This window comes from Tympanuchus pallidicinctus, unplaced genomic scaffold, assembly GCF_026119805.1.
Source record: "Tympanuchus pallidicinctus isolate F22 unplaced genomic scaffold, pur_lepc_1.0 scaffold16, whole genome shotgun sequence".
NCBI classification, from domain to species: domain Eukaryota; kingdom Metazoa; phylum Chordata; class Aves; order Galliformes; family Phasianidae; genus Tympanuchus; species Tympanuchus pallidicinctus.
Window position 1 is genome coordinate 11,433,282 of NW_026294679.1, and position 19,341 is coordinate 11,452,622.

A 19,341-nucleotide genomic window follows, 5' to 3' on the forward strand; every position below is an offset into this window, starting at 1 on the left:
TTGTTTTTTGTCATGTGCTTTGATATGGTTGTAAAAATACTGATTGGCTGGCAGAGCTCCAGGGCTTTGCTTTATATTCTAGCAACTGTGAAACAAATGTGTTTAAAATGCTCTTATATTCCAGGGTATCGTCTCTTTTGTTTCTCCCACGAGTGTTTTCTCCTGTTCTTGGAATATCTCTGTTCTCTGTGTGTCATGCAGAGCATGTTCTCCCCAGGACTGTCTTTGCTCTGGGCTTCAAACTGAGCGTGTGCAAACTCAGGCTTTTGGTGGAAGGTGCTGTGTGTAGAAGAGGAGATCAAGCAGGAGGTGGATTGTGCCCTGGGAAGCCCTTCTTCCTCAAGTGATGCTGATCTTGTGCTGTTTGCCTCATCACACGTGATTAGCATTTGAATTTGCGAAGCATCAGATACTGGGACATCCTATCCATGTGTCTGAGGGCCTGCAAGTAGAGGGAACAAGGAAATGTTTTAGGAGCAAATCCTTGTGCATGACTGAGTTCCTGTGTCCCCATGCTGAGCGGGTCAGTAGGCTCCCATTCTTTTCTCATCTTTCCTCCAAAATCCATGGGGTGGGTTGAGAACCTTGGGAAGTTAAGTTTTGCTGCTTGGAGGGGCAGCCTGTGTTAAAGTGGGGTGCTGCTGTGTTTCAGCAGTGTGTTCTCAGTACTAGTCTGTTGGTTTGATTTCAGAATTATCTAAAAAGTTGTCAGAGTATAAACATGTCCGTGATACTTACTTCACAAACCTGTTCACCCTTCATTTTTGTGAATAACTGACTCCTGACTTCTAATCTCTGCTCTAAAGTGTCCCTAGAATTGGTTTTATTTAGGTTTAACAACACCTGCCCTTCAGGTGCTGCTTCCATATGGACTAGAGAACTGTTCAATCTCGTGGGTATTGCATCCAAATTCTGCTTCTAAGTTACTGCTGGAGAGCTTTGTGTAAGGAAACACAGGTGCTGTCCTGCTTCTTTCCTGCCAAATTCCTCCATTACAGGGGAGCATTGCATACCTGAAGAGTGTGCTTGCCTCTGTCGAAGTGAACGGGGAAGCTGAATAGCTTGGGGAGCTGAGCACAGTGCTGGGCCTGGGGCGGTGTGTGAGGAGCTGCTGGGAGTGACTGGACACCATTGGGTTCTGCCCGTGGTATCTAACTTGTTCCAAGCACTGCTAATAATTAGGCAAATAAAATGATTAGTCAGAAAATAAATTCAATTTATTGAAAGCATGTTCCAGAGGGGTTTTATAGAGCTGAAATAGTATCTTGCCAGTCAAATAAATATTGTGAAGAGGAACATAGTAGCCTGTTTGGCAGTTAGTAGGAGAGAGCAGCCCAAGGCTCAAAATAAATTTGGCATGAAAATGTCTTTTTTTCAATAGCTTTTTTTCTTTATTTCCTTGGGAGAAAAAATCTTGCCCCCCAAATGTTCTTTCTGTGTCTTGAGCCTGGCTATCTCATGTTTACGTGTCTTACTGTGCGTGCCAACACTGGCATTCCCAAGGGATGCTGGTTTGTAAATTGTCTCTGCATTTCACTTCGTTGCTTCTTGGCTCTTTAAGACCTAAGCAGAAAGTTCTCCTGAGGTGCTTTTCTTCCCTTCTTTGGTCAAATTGTGGTAATTAGGACACAGTTTAGTGGGCAGTACTGGTACGAGGTGGACAGTTGAACTACAGATAATCTTAGAGATCTTTTCCAACCTTAATGATTCTATGAAATAGTATATTGCCTGCTGCACCTTTAGGTGCCCCTCAGCTTTGAGGCAGTACCTGGTGCAGAGCTTCCAACATCTTCAGAATGGTGATGCTGTTTCAGGGGCGTAACTTCCATTGAATTTTCCTTTGGAAATGTGATGGCTTTTTTTAAGGCTGTGCCCTGATGTTTGCAAAACAATTCTGTAATGTTTACAGTCGGAGTTCAAAAGGGGCCTCTCACACCCTCCATCCCTGCATCTATCCCCCAGCGCCAGTGGCTAATGTGTGCTCACTTGAGGTAAGAGTTAAAGTCAAGATTGTCTTGTTTGTCTGAGCCCTGCCTGCTTCTGTGGAGAGGATATTGTACTTCAGATACACAGCCAAGCCCATTTCCATGGTTTCTTTGGGGGGAAAGATAGTTTCTAGGCACTTGGTGAAATCACATGAATGCAAAACTGGAAGAGAATTTCAGCTCATGTCAACGAAAACAAGGAAGGGTGCACAAATACTTGATATTACCGTACTTCTTGTCCTGTATTTGTTGCACACAACAAAGGCGGGGAAAATAAGAACTACACTGTTGGTACCATGCAACCAAAGTCAGCATTTTCTTCATCAGAGTAGTCTCAACATAGCCCTTCAGAAAGGATCACAGAGGTGGGTGCAAAAGCACTGACACAGAGGAAACTCTGCTTGAGTTGAATTTAGGAGCAGATCTATAGACTGTTTGCACAGATAGAGATCTCTAGATGGAGATTCTTGTTCCTGGAGAGGTTTCTTTTTTATGTGAGGTGGGAGAGATGGCTTTGCCTTCCTGAAGGAGGTCATGGGTGCACTGCAGTCAGTCTCTGTCAGCTGTTGATTTTTGGAACAGTGGCATTTCTTTCTAGGCTGATTGCAGTAATACTGTTTCTATAGAGGAAAGACGAGAAGGGGATGGCTGGAAAAATGTTTGCAGTCGTGCATGAACTGACTGCATCCCTTCCCATTCCCTGCTTTAAAAAACAGAAATCCTTGGAAAATGCGCTGCTGGTTTCCATGGGATGAGGAAAAACCCAAGCCTTACATGCCAGATGTCCTTTGAAGGGGGAAAAAATAGAGTGACATGGCTGGGATATTATTGAGATTGTTTTTTAATGTCACACTTCGATGGAGTCTGAGGTTATTAACTGGGGGGATTGACTCTCGGTATTGTGGCCGCCAGATGCAGCGGTTGGCTGAGCTCCCTACCTTCAGAGCTCACTCTTAAATCATACTTGGATAATCTTCCCTGCCAAGGAGCTTTGCAGTTGAGCAGTGTGCTGGAGCTGAGGAGGGCTCCATGTCAGCAAGCAGGTAGCGAGGCCTCTGAGTGGCATTTCCAAGTAAACCATGAGCTTGCTGAGCTGCCAGGACTGCAGGCAGGAATTTGGGCCTCTCCTATAGATGGGGTTTCTGTAAACTCTTGAAAAACCCTTTAGCCTCCTACGAATGGTATTTTCTTCCGTCTTGTTTCTTAAATCAATGGGACAGAAACGGGGCTAGTTGGCTGGAAGGTGTGTGCCATTTTTCCATTTTCTGTGTTTTTCCTGTCAAGGTTTCTCACTGTGCTAGTGGTTTGACTTGGAGAGTCAGCAACGTGCTTACTTGGTGTGACTCTTTATGGATAAAGGTTAAGATGCAGTGTAGTTGGACACATAGCAATCTCTATGGAGTCCTGGCTGCTGAGTGACTGCAGTCGTGACCCGACTTTATTGCCACCATGGAGGGGCTGTGGGACTGGAAATGTGTGCAGGCTGCCACAGCTGTTGCCATAAGTGAGCCAATGTGGAGAGGATTCAGCTGCCTGCAGATGAGTTGATGGGATCACTGTTGTGAGCTCCACAGACTGCTCAGTCTCTGCTCTGTGCTTTCTGGGAAGACTTCTTGTCCTGAGGAGATGAGAGCTTTGCTTTGCTCTCATGGGTAAGTTTCAGGAACCCAATGCGTGGAAATAGGATACTTGCTGAGATCTTTTGGGACCACCAGGAACTGGAAGTGCTACACTTTCCTATAAGTCTCACCTTGTGTTTATAAGACTTGGGGAACTTTTTAGTTGTGTTTGTGTATGTTTAGTTTGTGTATGTTAGTTGTGTTTGTGTATGGCTAGGAAAGAAGCCCCTGAAGCCTTCCAGGCAGCAGATATCCCCCTTTTTTTTTTTTTTTTTTTCTTTTTTTTTTTTTTTTTTTTTTGAGCATGGCATGGACATGTGGGTCCCAGACATACCAGCCTGGGTTTCGCTCCCATCCAGGGCAGTCCTGGACTTCCCGAGATGCTCACAGAGAATGCTGATGGGAGCCGTGGTTTTACTCTGTGGTTAGCTGTGTCTCAGGGCTGGTGGTCATCCTCTGCTAAAAGTATTGTTCAGTTCTCCAGCCGGCTTCCTCTGCTTACCCTCAAGAACAATTTGACTGGTTAACAGAGAGAGACCATGGGAGCCTGATGCTCTGTCTCTGGCACCCAAGTTTGTGGCTTTCTCATCTGGAATAGCTCCTGCCTTCGCTTTGTCTGACTTTGTCTCTTCCCTCAGTGAGAACAGCCATGGCAGCTGTGTCAGAGGGGGTTTGTTATCTGTTAAAGGAGTCTTTCTCAGTGTTTTCTGCTCCCAGTGGGCTTTAGTTGACCTAGAAACAGATTCCTGCCCCAGACTTTGTCAGGGGGCTGCAAGAAAGATGGGCCTGTGGAAGATGCCTTGAATCTGGAGATCTTCCTTTGCCCCATGGTTTCCCTCTCTGGTGCATGAAATGGGAAGGAAAGCAATCTGCTGGACTGTGCACTGCTGTGGCTCTTACCAGAGCCTGCTGGTAGCACATATCTTTATGTCTGTGTTAATGATGTCCCAAGCCAGCAAGTGGTTTATATTTGAAGAGCGTTCGTTTAACGTTATTGAAGCCTTAAGGAAAGGCACGGTGGGCCAAGCCCTGCCGGTTTTACTCACATCTCACAGGGTGAGAGTTGATCCTCTTTGGACATGTCTCTACTCAAAAGATGATTGTGGAGAAGATAAAGGAGGCAGGGGAATTACAACACTGAAAGAAAATCCCAGCTCTGCCCTGAGCCATTTTGCAATAAGATGCTTTAGGGTGTGAGTTACGATGCTGTAAGTTGCACCTCATGTGTTTTGTGGCACTCAGCCGACTGCTTCATGCCCTGCACTCATAGCATAGAGAATTTTGGCTCAGCTTGGCCCTGGCCAGCTCAGCCCTCAGGCAAGGATGTCTGCATGGAGGTAGCTGCAGTGTTTGGCTCTCCCCCCACTGCTTTTTATTCCGTTTCTCCCTTTGGCAGTCAAAATTGTGGTTGTTTGGGACAGGCCTGGCATCATCCTAATCCATCTCAATTTTGGTGTGTCCTTATCTGATAAGCAGAACTTTGGTCTTAGCGAAAGTCAAAGTCATCTTAAGTAACTATGGAAGTTTCATGTTGCTCAATGAGTTACCCTTCTGGTAGTGTTTAGGACAGCAGGGGTTGGTGTTAGGGAGCAGCAAGCAAACCTGAAACCTGAGATGGATTAAGCAGTTATTGAGCATATCTATGTTTTATGTTCTTCCCAGGCTCTGTGAGCACGTTTCTGCCTACCAAGGGTCACTGAATGCCCAAGCTGGTGTGTGGACAGTTGGGCCTGGCCTGCTGTCAGGATGTTGTTTCTTGTTATTATCTTTGCATATCTGCTTAATGGTAAGTTATAGTTTTGCCTCCAGCTCCTTCCTCTGTTAGCACTTCATAAATTGGGATTTAAAATCCCTCTGGGGACCCAGGTTAAAAACTTTGAATCCTCTGGATGAGGATTGCAGTCAAATCCTTGTTTTTAAAAGGGTCTGGCACTTGGAAGCATTACGTTGCTGGCAGTTGGGCCCGGTGACTGGGGCTGAGATATGCAGCAGGGATGAGTTCAGAGGTCCTACCAAGCACAACAGCTGCATCCGAGTGATGCTGTGCTGGGGCTAAGTGCCCCCTGCCAAGTGTGGGGTTTTAGATTGTGAGTGGGACTGGCCCCACTGCATGACTCAGCATGGACTGCTGGTGCTGTGTCCTCTCAGCACCCTTGTGGGCATTCTGCACTCTGCAGGTATCTCCTACAGCATATCTATCTTAGCTTCAGCCCTGCAGGCATCAGGTGCCTGTATGCCATAGGTTCCTCTGTTCAGCAAAGGAAGAGAGACTTCCAGAGACCTCCACTCCACTTAAGCCGTGTACCTGGAGAAAGACCTGAGATGAGTGACTTTGACCTTTTAGAGATCCTAACTTTGGGGTGCATCGGTTGTTCCCCAAACCTTGAGTGGTAAATTCCTGCTGTCTCCAGATGCTGTTTGTGCTGGGTGCAGCTGCGTTAGTTCTTGAAAGCCTACTGTTACAGGCAGTAATTTCGCTGGGCTTTGGGTGGTCACTTAAGCAGATTTAATAGAGGTTTTTTCTGTGGAACATTAATAATTCCCTTAAAGTGGCTAAGAGTGGGAGAATGTTCATGTCTGAGGATTGGAAGGAAGAGGTTTATTTATTGTTGCAAGGCACTGTAAACCCTGAATTTGACAGAAATGTAAACGTGTACGGTCATCCTGCTGATTCACATTTTATTACCGGTTTCAGCAGAACTTATAATAGAGGCATGGCTCTAAAAGGCCTATTTCTAAGGTGACACATGCTGACTTGTAGCCACACACTCTCCTTCCAAAAATGAGTAACTCCCTGGCTATGTGCGGGCTGCGATAGGTAAATGAGAAGGAACTGATGTGGTTGGTGGTTGCTGTCACGTCACCCTTGACAAACTGGGTGAGGGATAGAGCCCAGCCTGGGTGCCTAACAATGACACATGTTCTCCTGCTGTAAGGTTCCTATGTTTGCAGGCTTTAAAGAGGGAGACCATGCAAAGCAGCGATGTGTGAAGCTGCCCCAGACTGAGGAAGCACATCCTTTGTGTCCCTGATTCACCCATCCACAGAGTCCACAGCCTGATGTGCAGAATGAATGCAGCCTGGAAACCTGTGAGAAGGGCTGTGTGTGCATTTGCATGTGTGTGGCCCAGGCTGCAAATTGCAGAGTTGGAGCGGGATATGTTGAGGCTGTCTGGGATAGTCCTGCACATCTGGGGCGGGAGGGTGTTCCTGCGAGTCAGGAGGCAGGAAGCCAAGCGTGGGAAAAGGAGGGAAAAGGATTGTGAGAAGAGGAGGAGGAAAGGATAGAGACAGTGGTTTGTCTTTCACAAAGAGGCAGAGGGATGGAGGGTGTGAAGATTTGACAGTGCCTTCCTGAAAACCCTCAAGTTCCACAGGAAGAAAGTAATTTTGTGTTTCATTCTGTGTCATGGCATCACTGTTGGGAATCTGACCTGTGCAGGACTCTTCTATCAGTTCTTCTGCCTTGGCCAGAAGCTCAGGAGGAAATAAGCAGAGCTTTCCACCTTAGCTTTCTTTGTAGCATTTCACAGTGCAATTTGGATATTCTTTGAGTGACTTGGAACAAAGTCATCTACTTTCACAGTTCTCACAAGAAACTTGGATTTCACATAAGCATGAAGTGAAAGGTCACCACAATGGAATATTTTTTTCCCAGTAGTTTCACCATTGCATCTTTCTGAGTTCGTGTAGCTTTATTTTTAATTAGATATGTTTTAACATTCTCAGTATTGTTCTGTAAAGGAAAAAGTGCAGTCAGAGCTATGTGTATACAGTCATCAGACTGTATAATAGCAGATCTGTATGCATTGCTTACTTGTTGAACAGTATTTACAGATTGAGGATACGTCTGTTAATCCATCACTTTTTTAGCATTTTGCAAATAAAATGCAAATACACATCTGCCATTGCATGGCACGGACCATTCTGTCATGCTTTGCTGGTTAGTGCAGTTGATTTCACCTCAAGTTTTTTCCTCCAGTGACACACAAAAATTGTAGTTGCATGAACTACAGAGATTAGAGTTTTTCAGAGTTGTTTTTTCATGGTCAGTAGATCACCCTTGAAGTACTGTACCTCTCAGATCTGGCTTTTTGAGTCTGGGGTCTTTTGGTTTACGTGAACTCTTTGTTTCTCTCTACTCAAAAATAAGAAGGAAAAGAAATCCCACTATTCTATGGCAGAATCCCTGGAGAATTTCCATTATTTGGACTAAGAATGTCCCAGAGCTTTGTCATTGTTCTGAAAGGGCCTGGAGCAGTTCTGTTCCCTTTCCCAGGCCCTCACTTTGCTTTTCCAGCGCTGTGTCTGGGGGTCATATGGAAGGTTACGAATCAAAGCTGCAAGATTTGCATGCTAGTATAAACTACATGCGAGTGTTGGTGCAGTGCAGGAATCCCTAATGCAAGAAGTCTAAAGGAAGGTTGAATTTTGGCATAACCAGAAGTTTTGGGGATTTGAGTAATTGGTTGTATACTTACAGAGCACAAGCCTGCCCAGTGCTGCTATACGAAGTGGGGTTGGCAGCGTCATGGAGCGCTTTCTTTGTGCAACCACAAGCTGTATTAGCTCTAGCACTGTGTTTGTGTTCCAGTACTGGGAAGATTCATCTATGCAATGGGACAACCAATGCAGCCCATAGATGTTCCCCTTACCTCCACCCCACTTCGATGTTAAACACTGGTGCTAAGCGCCTCTATGCTGAGCCGTGCTCTCCAGGGCTGATATGTGTTTCTTTTCAGAACAAGTTCTTCCATTTAGTGCTTGCTGTGGATTGTGTTTTAATGGTCTATCAATTCATAAAATGGCAGAAACTCGGTCTTGCGTTTATTCTGCTTCACAAATAGTTCCATTGCATATGGAAGTAGTAAATGCAGGTGGACAGAAATGGAATAAGAAGCAGAAATACGATTCTTTGTTGTACTCAGCACAGATGGCTCTGTCTCTCTTGTGCACGTGTGTAGCTCTAGTGGGAGGATGTTTTCCCCTTCCCATTCAGAGAGGCTGCTGTTCGGCTTCCTGAAGCTGTGAGGTGATAACTAAGGTAGCAATGGGGCTTTACTGGTCCTGTTTCTTATTCTTCTTTCACAAGCTCCAGTTACTGGATGTCTTAGAGAAAAGACTGGAGCCTTGACAGGTCTTATGTGATGCAAAATATCAGTTAAAAAACAAAGCTCTTCTAACACAACACATACTTCATGCCTGCGAGAACTAGTCATGTCATACACTGCTGTGACACACCTAAGAGGGAGGTTAAATTAAGTAATCAGGGTGCCAAGCAAGTCCAGGTCTGTGGCCCTCTAAGTTACTGTCACTGATTGTGGAGAGAATTTCCACATTTTACCTTTTTGGCCATGCAAATGGCCAAGCGAAGAAATACAGTGGAGAGAATTTTATCCCTTTGGCTTAGGGCTCTGACTGCATGTGGGACTTATTTAGCATCTTTGTAGCAGGAAGGTGCTGGTGAAGGCCTGGTGAAGTCAGAGTTTAAGAATCTGAACTGGCAAAAGCCAAAAAAATCCTGAAATGTAAAGATAAGGCTAAAGAGAAGTTGGAACCATGGATTTGGAAACCTCATCTATTTATTATTAAAAAAAAAAAAAAAAAAAAGGGCAGTATTACTCTGCCTGTGAAAACAAAGTGAGCTGGATTCATCATTCTACCTCAGCCCTGTTCCTTGTCTGGTCCATACCCATAAAGCTGGGAAAAAAAAAAAAAAAAAAGCTCTGTACTCCAGTGAGCTCCTCTTCGTGTGTCCCCAGGGACGTCTGCTGGCTGCCTGAAATCAGTTGTTTGCTATTCTCGTTAATGCTTAGGTGTCAGGATTTGGGTAAGAGAGGAAGGCCGGTGCCTATGGAGGAGAACTCAGCAGTAGTGAGGTTTTTTCGAACTGTAAAGGACATAACTGGATTCTAGAGTGTGGTAGGATTCAGAGCTAGAAGAGAGTTTATTTTCTTTGCATATAGAATAGATCTGATGTGATACAGCTGAAAAGGCAGGCAGCATTAATCTGGCGTTAATCCTATTTTGTTGCCATTCACAGCTGTAACAAGATCCTCAAAGAAAAGTAGTGGAGGAAGGAAAACGCTCCTCTCCCCTTGTTGTTTTTTCTCTCTGTATGTTTAATTAGACTGCCTTATTTCTTCCTTCCCAGCATTTAGCAGCTCTGCTTTGCTTCCAGACCTTGGGTACGTGCCACATCTGCCTGCTAGACTCGTGGGTTGATCTGGCTTTTTCTCAGTTACACTTCCCCCGTTGGTAATGGAAAGGTGAGCCCTGCTTATGGATGTCTGTGAAACCACATCTGCTCCAGAGGAGCCAGACGCCCACACCTGTACCAGCCCTGCATTCGGGGCTGCTGTGCACCTTCCACCAGAGCAGCTTTCCCATTTCCTTGTGTTGTGTGTTTCTATTGAGCACCGTCTCTGCTTCTCAGCTCTCCCTTCACATTCCTAGGGTGAGAACAGCTCTGGCCTGGCTTTGAGACTGGTCTTCCCTTAGCCCTGGCCTGGCTGAGCTGCAGTTCCCTGGAGGTCATTGTGCTGAAAGGTGACATCATGGCGTGGCTCTGGTGGTGGACTCGCTGCGGGTGAAAGGTCTGACTGCATCTCGGTGGGAATTTCTCAGGTCTCACTGAGACCTGAGACCCTTTTTAGGGTCTCTTGGATGCTGGCAAGCTGGGCAAGGAGCCTGAGCTGCGCTTGCTAGATCCAGAGTCAAATGCAAACTTTCCAAAAGCTTGAATGTGATCCAAGCCAAGCTCAGGCACAGGTGGTGTGTGTGGGATGAGGCCCTGTGTTCCGATGCTGATCTCTGGGTTTTTTCCTGGCCCTGATCTGTATAGGGCAGTAACTGGAGACCCCTCGTCCTGTGTATTCAGGTGGGGAAACCTCGGTACCTGTCTTTTTTGGGTGAAAGCACGTAGCCAACATCAGCCATGATGCTTCTGGGGCGCATATAGTTGGTTTAGCCTCATGGGTGGAGAAAGTGTTCACTCTGGGCTGCTATCCCTCCAAATTCGTGTCTGGGCCAGCTGATTTCCACTCACTGGAGGGTCTTTGGCATTACAATAATTATGCAGATGGTAAATTGTTGCAGTGCCTTTAGGACACAACCATATGTTGACTGTGGATGGCTGCTGCAGTTTGCGCTGTTTCAGTATAAACTCCAGCAGCTAAATGAAGCAGCTGAAGTTGCCACCAGCTTTGCAGGAGCTGTGTTGACTTTGACTGAAGTGGAGCATGGAGTGTTCACATGCTGAGATCTGCTAGTGGGAAGTTTCCAGCTCGCAAGCTGCGATAGCATCTGAACATGAGGGAGAAGGAGGATCTTTTCCAGCTTGTGATTCACTGCAGGACAAACATCCAGTGCTTTAATACAAGGCTTTGAAGGCACTGACATTCTCCAGGATAAAAGGGGCTATCGTGATGGTATCTGCATACAAATTGCACCATATTGTTGTTTGCTGCATTCATAAAACTTTTAAGAAAGTTAGTATTTACTGTAATTACTCCTTAAAGGCTAAAAGTGCCCTCTGTTATGGGTACAGACTTGTTTCTAGTCAGTGCTGTGGGATCGTTGCCAACCGCTTGCCTCTTTGTAGAGGTTCTTATCTTGCTCTCATCTCACTGCTCATTTCTGGCATTTATCTTCCACTCAGCTCATCTGATTGTAGGAAACAAAACATTACCCTCTAAAAAGCCAATTGAAAAATCAGTCACGTGAGAGCAACCTGAATTCCCTACCTCTGGGTCTTGTGTCAGCTGGAACTGGATATTTTCTATTGAAAATGAGGCATTTGGTGATAAAGTCATGCACAATGACATCTGAAGTAATATGATCGGGTTTTTTTGTAGTAGTAGTAGGAAATCATATCTTGTTTTGGGTAGGCAGTAAAAGGAGATCTGTAACTTCAGTTTGCAGTAAATTTTCTGCTCTGTGGTGTTTAAAATGGAAGTTTCCCAGAGCTAGAATTAAACGATAATTAGCAGCTGATAAAACCCCCTTGACATCCTGCACCTTCCTTCATGCAGCATGAATATTAAGAGCTGCTTGTCAAGCCCAGTTCCTGATTAATATTCTACAGTTTGTGCGGGATTTGCTCCTCCTTTCCTCCAGAAAGGATTTATTTGAAAATGCATAGTAGGCTGAAAAAAGACTGCGTTTGTGAAATGAAAAATTGAACATCCTTCGTAGCTGGGAGATCCGGGGCTGTGCATTGAGTTCTTTGTGACATGTACTTCAATTAATATATGTTGTTGAGGGCTTATTTTTTTTAAGCATTTTTGGGATGAAATTTTTGAATGTCAGCTGTGTTTTGACCCCTTCAAGGTCATAAATAGGTGTAAAGCAGATTACCTGTAGCAATTATTTATGTAGTTACTCACAATTTGTGATTGTGATTACAGTGAAATTCTGTGAAGGGCTATAGGAAAACATCATTCTCACTTGGCAGAACTTGATCTTCACCCTCCAGTGGGGGGGAGAAGCACTGAGGACCAAGATTGATTGGTGCTGAGGAATGTCTCTGCTTTATCTAAGCTGCATCCCCATCAGGAACATCTCTCCTTACCAGGGTCTTCTACCTTCTACCTGGTCTGTGAGCCATGCTCAGTTTTGGGGTGCCATCAAATGCCACGAGAAGCCCAGCCCTGGCTCTGCCAGCACTGAGCGTGGGACGGCTCTGTATTTATCTGACATTTCCTGCTGCCTCCCTACCCTGTGCATATGTGTGACCTCAGGCTCCCACAGGACTGCTGTGTTCCTCGTCCCCTGGGATGTCGCTGATCACTTTGGCAGTGACCCATTACAAGATCTGAGCATATTTAAAAAAAAAAAAAAAAAAGGCAAAGAAAGCTGATGCAACGTTTGCTGCTTGTGAGAAAGCTGTGGGCCTGGATCAGGCAGCGGAAGGCAATAACCCCCATACCCTGATCTCTAAAGGAGGGAAATGTGATAGTTAAGGCTTTTGATACCTTTGGACCTTGCTTTTAATATCACACATTTTACAGATCTTTTCTGTGTTGTTGAAAACCCCTATTCCCTGTTATTTGAAGTGGTGGCTTCCCAGAAGCAATTTGATTTATGCAAATGAGCAAAGAAAATCAATGGTCGCTTCAGCTTGTGCACCTGCGTCCCGGCGTGCAGGTTTGAGTCCGTGCATCTCTTGCTTTGCAGAGCTCCAAGTAATGATTAGAGGCTCTTTTTGCTCCTGCTGTGATCTTCCTATGAAATAGAAGTCAGTGTGTCTGTATGCTATCCAACTTATCTTTTGCTGAGCTTGAAGAGACCTAAGGCTCAGAGAGCCTGCTTTAAACGTGCAGCAAAATCCTGACATGACTGCTAATCTGTGGCATTTTCCTTCTTGCAGAGCCTGGAGATCAGGGTTGGGATCATGTCTGCACAGTGCAGCAGGCCCTGTTCCTGCATCAAATGCATTGGCTGGCCCTAAATGCCCCGTTGCACATAGGGCTTTTCTTCTGGGATAGGTGTGTAGTGCTGCTTACTGCAGTGCTGACTGCTTGCAGCAAGGACTCTCATGGGTTCTGAAGGATAGCACAAAGAGGTACCCTCAGGTTCAAAGTGTCTGGATGGCTGCAGCATGTTTTGCTTCTAGCTTCTAGAGAAAAGATGTGTAATTAAGCAAAAAGCATCAACTCCATTTATATGTGAAATATGTTCTCCTATCCTTGTCTCATTCCCTTTGAGAGAATTCAGGGCCAGAATTACAGGATCTGAAGTTGCTTTTGGATCACAGTCAGCTCCCATCTGTCATGATCTGTTTTTAATCGAATGGGTTTTCCATCTGAAAGTAGCTGTTGGACAGAGAACCAGCAGAAATATTTGTGTTGTGAATTAGCCTGGAGTGAAGCTACAAACTTTTTTTTTTTTTTTCCACAATAAACACATGGAAAAACATTCTTCAACACTGTGTGGCTGATCTGAAGGTTGACCGCAATAGCTTCCTTCCCAAAGGTTCTGACCTTTGGCTGCCTGCTCAGGTAAGGTCTTAAAGGAGACCTGAGATCTTGTGTTACTTACTCTGGTTGCCTCTAATGGAGCAGATCTGCTGTCACTATATAACAGTCAGAGAGGAAAGTGAGGCTGCAGAATCTTCATGATTTTCCAGGACATGAGCTTGTGCCTGGTAGGAGAAGGGGAAAAAATATCCTCAATGGTTCTGGTTCTTCAGCGTTGCTCCAAGAGGTTTCATGCATCTCATCTTCAGTGATTGCCCAGTATCTGGACACTGGGAGATGGGCTGGTGTCCTGGGGGAAATGGAGGATGATGCCTGTCTGTTCCCAATCACTGGGGGCAGAGCCCTTCACTGCTGGCAAGAGGGAGAGCTCCCACTGCAGCACAGGGGCTGAGGGAGGAGTGATGCTTTCCTGTTTCCTCTGCCAGATCCTTATCTCACTCCATATGTGAAAAGTTGAAATTGCTTTAAAGACCCAGGAGCTGGGCTGGCTGGGATTTCCATTATGCTGGAGTCGGGTAGTCACCCTCAATGGCTCCATCCTGTGTTTACTCAAGTCTTGTGGTTTGTCTGTCATCAGGGCAGCAGGACCCACGCTTGGCCTCAAGGACATCGTGTCTGAGCGCAGCACTTAGATCTTGCTGTTTCTTTTATTTACATATATTTAAATGTGTTGGAGGCGCTAGGGTCAGAAGGAAACATTTGTGCAGAGTATATGTGTATATGTATGTATCTGTGTGTGCACTTGTGAACAATTTTTTATTGTGTCTTCTGATGAGTGTTTCCATAAGTTGATTGTACTAGGCATGTACTGGGGCAGGACAAGGGAAATCCTGGGCTTATTCTGGACATGCATTGCTTGTTCCATGAGTATGAGAGAACGACCTCCCCCTCGCTGGCCTGCTTTACATCACCTCTGAATCAATTTGATAGGTACCAGAGGTGCTGAGCTGACGTGTGTCAGCAGGGTTGGGCTGCTGTAGTGTCTGAGTGCATGACAGTACCTGTGTTATAGAGCTGTAATCCCTCAGCCCTTTTGAGTTTCCTTTGAATGTATTTGTTGAACCAGAGCATTGGGAAGGGCCGGCATCTCCTCAGAGAAGGAGATTTTGAATTCATGGGGTGGGAGATGGGCAACTCACAATGGGTTGTAGCCTCAGGGCTGGAATAGCTCTGCTGGTTGTGAAGTGGAAAACCACCATGAGCTCTCCTGAGATCTCTGCTGAAAGCTGCAGCAGGGCAGTAGCTTTAATTCGGGCTAGTCCTGCACCCAGGGCTGTATTCCCCACTGTATATGGGAGTGGACAGAGAGATGCTGAGTTTACCTGTTCTGATTGTTCAGCCTTTGGACATTCCCCCTTCTTCAGAACTCACGTCGACTTGTGTTTTCTTTTCCCAGGTCTATATCATCAATGTAACATGGTCAGACCTGACTTCCCAGATCATCTACCGGAGATACAGCAAGTTCTTTGACCTGCAGGTAGGTCTATCTTTTTCTTACGTAAAATATTATTTCTACTTGTGTTTCTGGTCATTTTTCCAGCTCATACATTTAAGTAAGGCTTTGTTCTTGTTTGGTCTATTACATGTGATGATCTTCAGACTTTTCAGACTCTGTAGGGTATGAGATGAGTGGGTGGTATGCTCACTTGCTTTGTAAAGACATTTAAAGCTGACATTTTCATGAATAGTTCCTATTGAGGAAGAAATCTAATTTTAAATGCTTGAGATGCATTTAGAGAGGGAGCTACGTTTTGGGTCCCCAGAAACTACTTACCCTGAATTGCTGAAAACAATGGAGCTTTTGCACACTCCCACTGCAATTCAGTAATGGAGACGATGGTGGTAACCTTCTGTTCCTCCTTCTAACCACCTACTCAGCCAGCCAGTGTCTTGGCTCCTACTGGTCTGTTCTAAATACCCAGAGTGGCTCCCTTGCTTTATCCCATGCCTGTGTATTTAGGTTTCATCAAAAGCTTCTTGCTGCACAGCTGCTGTATGAATTCTAAGGCCAGAAAACTTGGAAATGTAAATTACAAAGTTTCTTTGTGGGCATCAATTGCTTCATTTCTTGTGCCAAGCTGCTGCCATGCACCTGGAGGAGTAGGGAGAGGGAGAGCTTTCTGGCTAGTGTCCTATTTACCCATAGTCCAGATCCACTGGTACCTTTGTGTAGGTACCAATAGACTCTAATTCTATAATTGGCTGGGGTTATAAAATTTCTGCTTGGGAACAAGTGAAAACAGAAGCTGGGGTTTGAGAGACTCCTTAATGCTGGGGGAAATGCAGATTTTAAGCTGCAGCTTGTGATTGGAGCTGAGCTGTGGTTAGAATATCAAGTGAATCCTTACAGCCAGTATTAAGGCTATACAGAACTTGATGGGCTGTAGCCTGGGAAATAACACCGGCACAATGTGGTATGAAAAATCAGTAAAGAAACAGTTTCTCCCTTGAGTGCCTGGGCAGAGATACCTTGGGAAGCACTCCTTTCATCACTGCTCTTTGTTGTACTTCGACATCTGAAGTCTCTAGTATGTTTTAAAAACAATATTGATTATGTTCTTCTGGCTTTTCTGGTGGAAGACTGAATCATTTTTGTAGCTGGTCTTCATGTCCAGGTTTGCTGTGTGACTGGAAGGCCAAAGAGAGGATGCTCTTGAGCCCCTTTCCACTTGTTACTGGCCTGAAGCACCAGGCCTGTCATGAACCATATGTCTTACGTACAAAACGGGTCTGATGTACTTGATGTACTTCCTAAAGATGATCACAAACATTTGTTGTCGGCACGTGGCTTGTGCCCAGAACTATTTATTTCTCTTTTCTTTTTCTTTTCACCCCAGTTCTGTTTCCATGCGTATGTTCTTCTGGGTCTCCTGGCCTTTCCTGGTAGGTTTGAAAAGTTCCCATCAAGTATGGAGTTATCAATGGGGTTAGTGTGTTGGACAGGAAATGATGTCTCAATCAGGGAGTGAGCCCTGAAAGGTCCCATTGATAAGTGCAAGGGGGCCTAGCGCCAGTGGAAAACTCCTGCTTGCACAACGCTTCTCCCCCCATGAGAAAATACGACAAGAAAGTACCAAAATTCCCTTCCTTAACCCTTTTCTCTCCTGGAGGTGCCTGACAGGGCCACTACTGCGTGAGCAGTGACAGCCCTCTGCAGCAGCTTCTTCTGCCCTGGCAGGATGAGGCACTGCAAAGTTACTGAGACAGATCTTCACCTGGGGGTCCTGTCTGCTCTCTGTGGGCATGCCACTGTGCCTGTCTGAACCTTGGTTTCCCAACTGTAATATGGGTACAAGGACCCTTATTCTCATGCTGCCGTAATGAGATTTTAAACTCCCAAAGATTATTCTTCTTTTTCCTTTCCTTGCTATTATTTTCTTCCTAAATTCTTCATGCTGCCAGAGCATCTTCTGGGTGAGGCAATGGAAACGGGCTGTGAATCTTGAATTGCAGCTTGTGTTAGTGATTCTAATTTGGAAGACTGCAGTGGAGGCTAGAAAAATAACTGTAAGATCAGGACATTTTGGTAAACAGTTGTATTTTGAGGTACTCTTAGCTTCACGTGCAGTGGTTCTTGCTCAGCGGCAGCTGCTGCGTTAGCACGTGTAAGTAGGCACTGAAAGGCTCAGGTAGGAGCTCTGCAGCCCCTCTTGCTCCCTGTGCCTAATGTTTGGTTAATGGCACCCCACGTCTTGTAGACCTGCTTCTGCTGCCTCTTGCTTCAGACAGCTGCAACAGGGATGCCTTCAGAGCATTTTACAGGAAAGCCCTTCTGGTGTTGCAAAGCAGCTATATCAGGCTTTTGTAGTTGAGGATTCCCTATGTTTGCTGTCTGAAATGTCTGGCCTGTATTGGTGATCTGTGCTGGGCTGTATCTTGCAAACTGATTCCCAGTTACGTTAAGATTTGCTGAACAAAGAGTGATATTTGCAATAGAAAGCCCAGATCAGAACTCTTCATCATGGAAATAGAAGACCAGCTTGAAAGAACTGGACCCATTTCCCAAGCCCATGAAGGGCTGAACCTGGCTGTTGGTCATAGACTGTGCAACTGGTGCTGGGGTTGCCACGTGTTTGTTGGTGATGAATTGATCCCCTTACTTTGCTCCAGATAAGGAGGCGACCTGGGATTTCCATGTTCTTGATGGAAGCCTGAACTTCTGATGTAGCACTGTGTGACTAGTTGGACCTTGGTTTTGAGGCTTGGTACCGTGCATGGCAGCATGGCCTTGGCAAATGGTGATACCACTCATCTCATGATGTGGCCCTTCCAGCAAATGTTCAGCCAATTCACAGACACCACTCGTATGCAAAACACTTGGAGCCTGCAGCTTCACACATCCCACTGTGCTCATCCCAGAGCTGCTCTTCAGTGTTTTCTAAGCCTACAAGTGTCTCATTTTCCCTCAGCTGAAGGGGAGGAATAAGGGCTAACTTGTAAGGGCTGCAATGCCTGATATTGGCAGTAACACCAGATAGGACCCACGGGAAAATGTAGGGAGCTGCCTAGGGGTGAAGAGGAAGGAATATAAACAATTTCACTATGGCACACCCTTAACTGAACAGCTGTCTCTGAAGCAAATGGCTCAGAGCTTTTTGAGAACCTTTGGTTTACTTTCTTTTTTTAAATGCTTCCTAGCAAATCTTTTTAGGCAATACGGACATTCAGAGGTTGCCCTGTCCCAAGGATTCAAATCCCAGAAGTGTTCTGTCATGCTATTTCAGCAGTGTATATGCTTGAATTAGCTTTCAAGCTAAGTAATAGGGTAGTCAGTGTGGACATATCATGGGATTTTGAAGCTGGAGTTTGCCCTATGAAGATGTGGGGTGTACAGAAAACAGAAGCCAAAGCAATGAGCCAAATGCCAGCTCTGCGCTGCTTCAATGAGGCCTGGAGATCTAAATGTGGAGTTAAATTAGATCATGGTGTTGCTGCACCATTTGATTGTGCAACCCAGTCACATCTACTGTTGAGTGTGGGTCAAATCACAGCAGCTGACTCCATGTGGGTGCTGGTGTTTCAGTAAATAGGATTGAAAGTATTGAATTAACTCTGTATAGATGAAAGCAGTATGATAAATTGCTTGTCAAGTCCAATTTTCTGTTGTCCTTTACCCTGGGGGGGTGTTTGCACCTGAGCACCACGTGGGGTCAAAACCACCTCTTAACGTAATATATTAAGTGCTGCTTTTCTTGCACTCTGCCTGGGTCCTTGGCTCTTACCTGCTGTACAGGACAAAGGATTGTGAGCTGCTCATTACTGGGAGAGCCACATGAGCATCTGCCTGTAAAGAAAATTGGCCTTTGTGGCAGACTGGTGGCTCATTCAGGCACGTTCCATGAGCGTCAGACAAGGCCTCCCACCATCACTGGCAGCAGAATCCTATTCTGAGCTGGTAGTTCTAGTAGGCAGTGTTGCTATTGCCCCCAAAAGAGCTGAGAAAACAGTTTCTGGGATACTCTGGGATAGCAGAGTAATTCCTCGTATTTCCACTTGAACATTTACAGGTACAAGGCCTACTTTGTTCTTGCTGGAAAAGTGCTTTTTGGAGGCTATTAGCAGGATGGGGATTTGCAACTGGGTGTGTGCATAAATAATTACCCAAAGTACAAGGTGAAGGATGCAGCCATCTCATGCTTTCACTGACCGTGCTGGGATGGGAAGCAGCAGCAGGGTTTGCCACTGGCAAGCATGCATAGTTGCTCTTTCCCTGCTCCCTGTCTTATTCTGCCAGCTGCTCAGTGTCACTTGGGGCGT

The 19,341-nt window shown here is 45.5% G+C and overlaps 2 protein-coding genes across 6 annotated transcripts in view; both read left to right on the plus strand.

Annotated features, from left to right (window-relative positions):
• SH3PXD2A (SH3 and PX domains 2A) overlaps window positions 1–19,341 on the plus strand; it is a 236,364-nt gene that overhangs the window by 24,960 nt on the left and 192,063 nt on the right. For all 5 annotated transcript variants that reach the window (XM_052677857.1, XM_052677858.1, XM_052677856.1 and 2 more), the window contains exon 2: window positions 14,981–15,061. Coding sequence is in view for 3 of the 5 variants with exons in the window: in XM_052677856.1 (XP_052533816.1) it covers window positions 14,981–15,061 (81 nt within the window). In the remaining 2 variants the exon portion in view is untranslated. The remainder of the gene's footprint in view (window positions 1–14,980; window positions 15,062–19,341) is intronic.
• The window catches only part of ATP5MK (ATP synthase membrane subunit k), a 426,737-nt gene that overhangs the window by 19,204 nt on the left and 388,192 nt on the right, over window positions 1–19,341 (plus strand). The gene's annotated exons all lie outside the window — the stretch shown is intronic.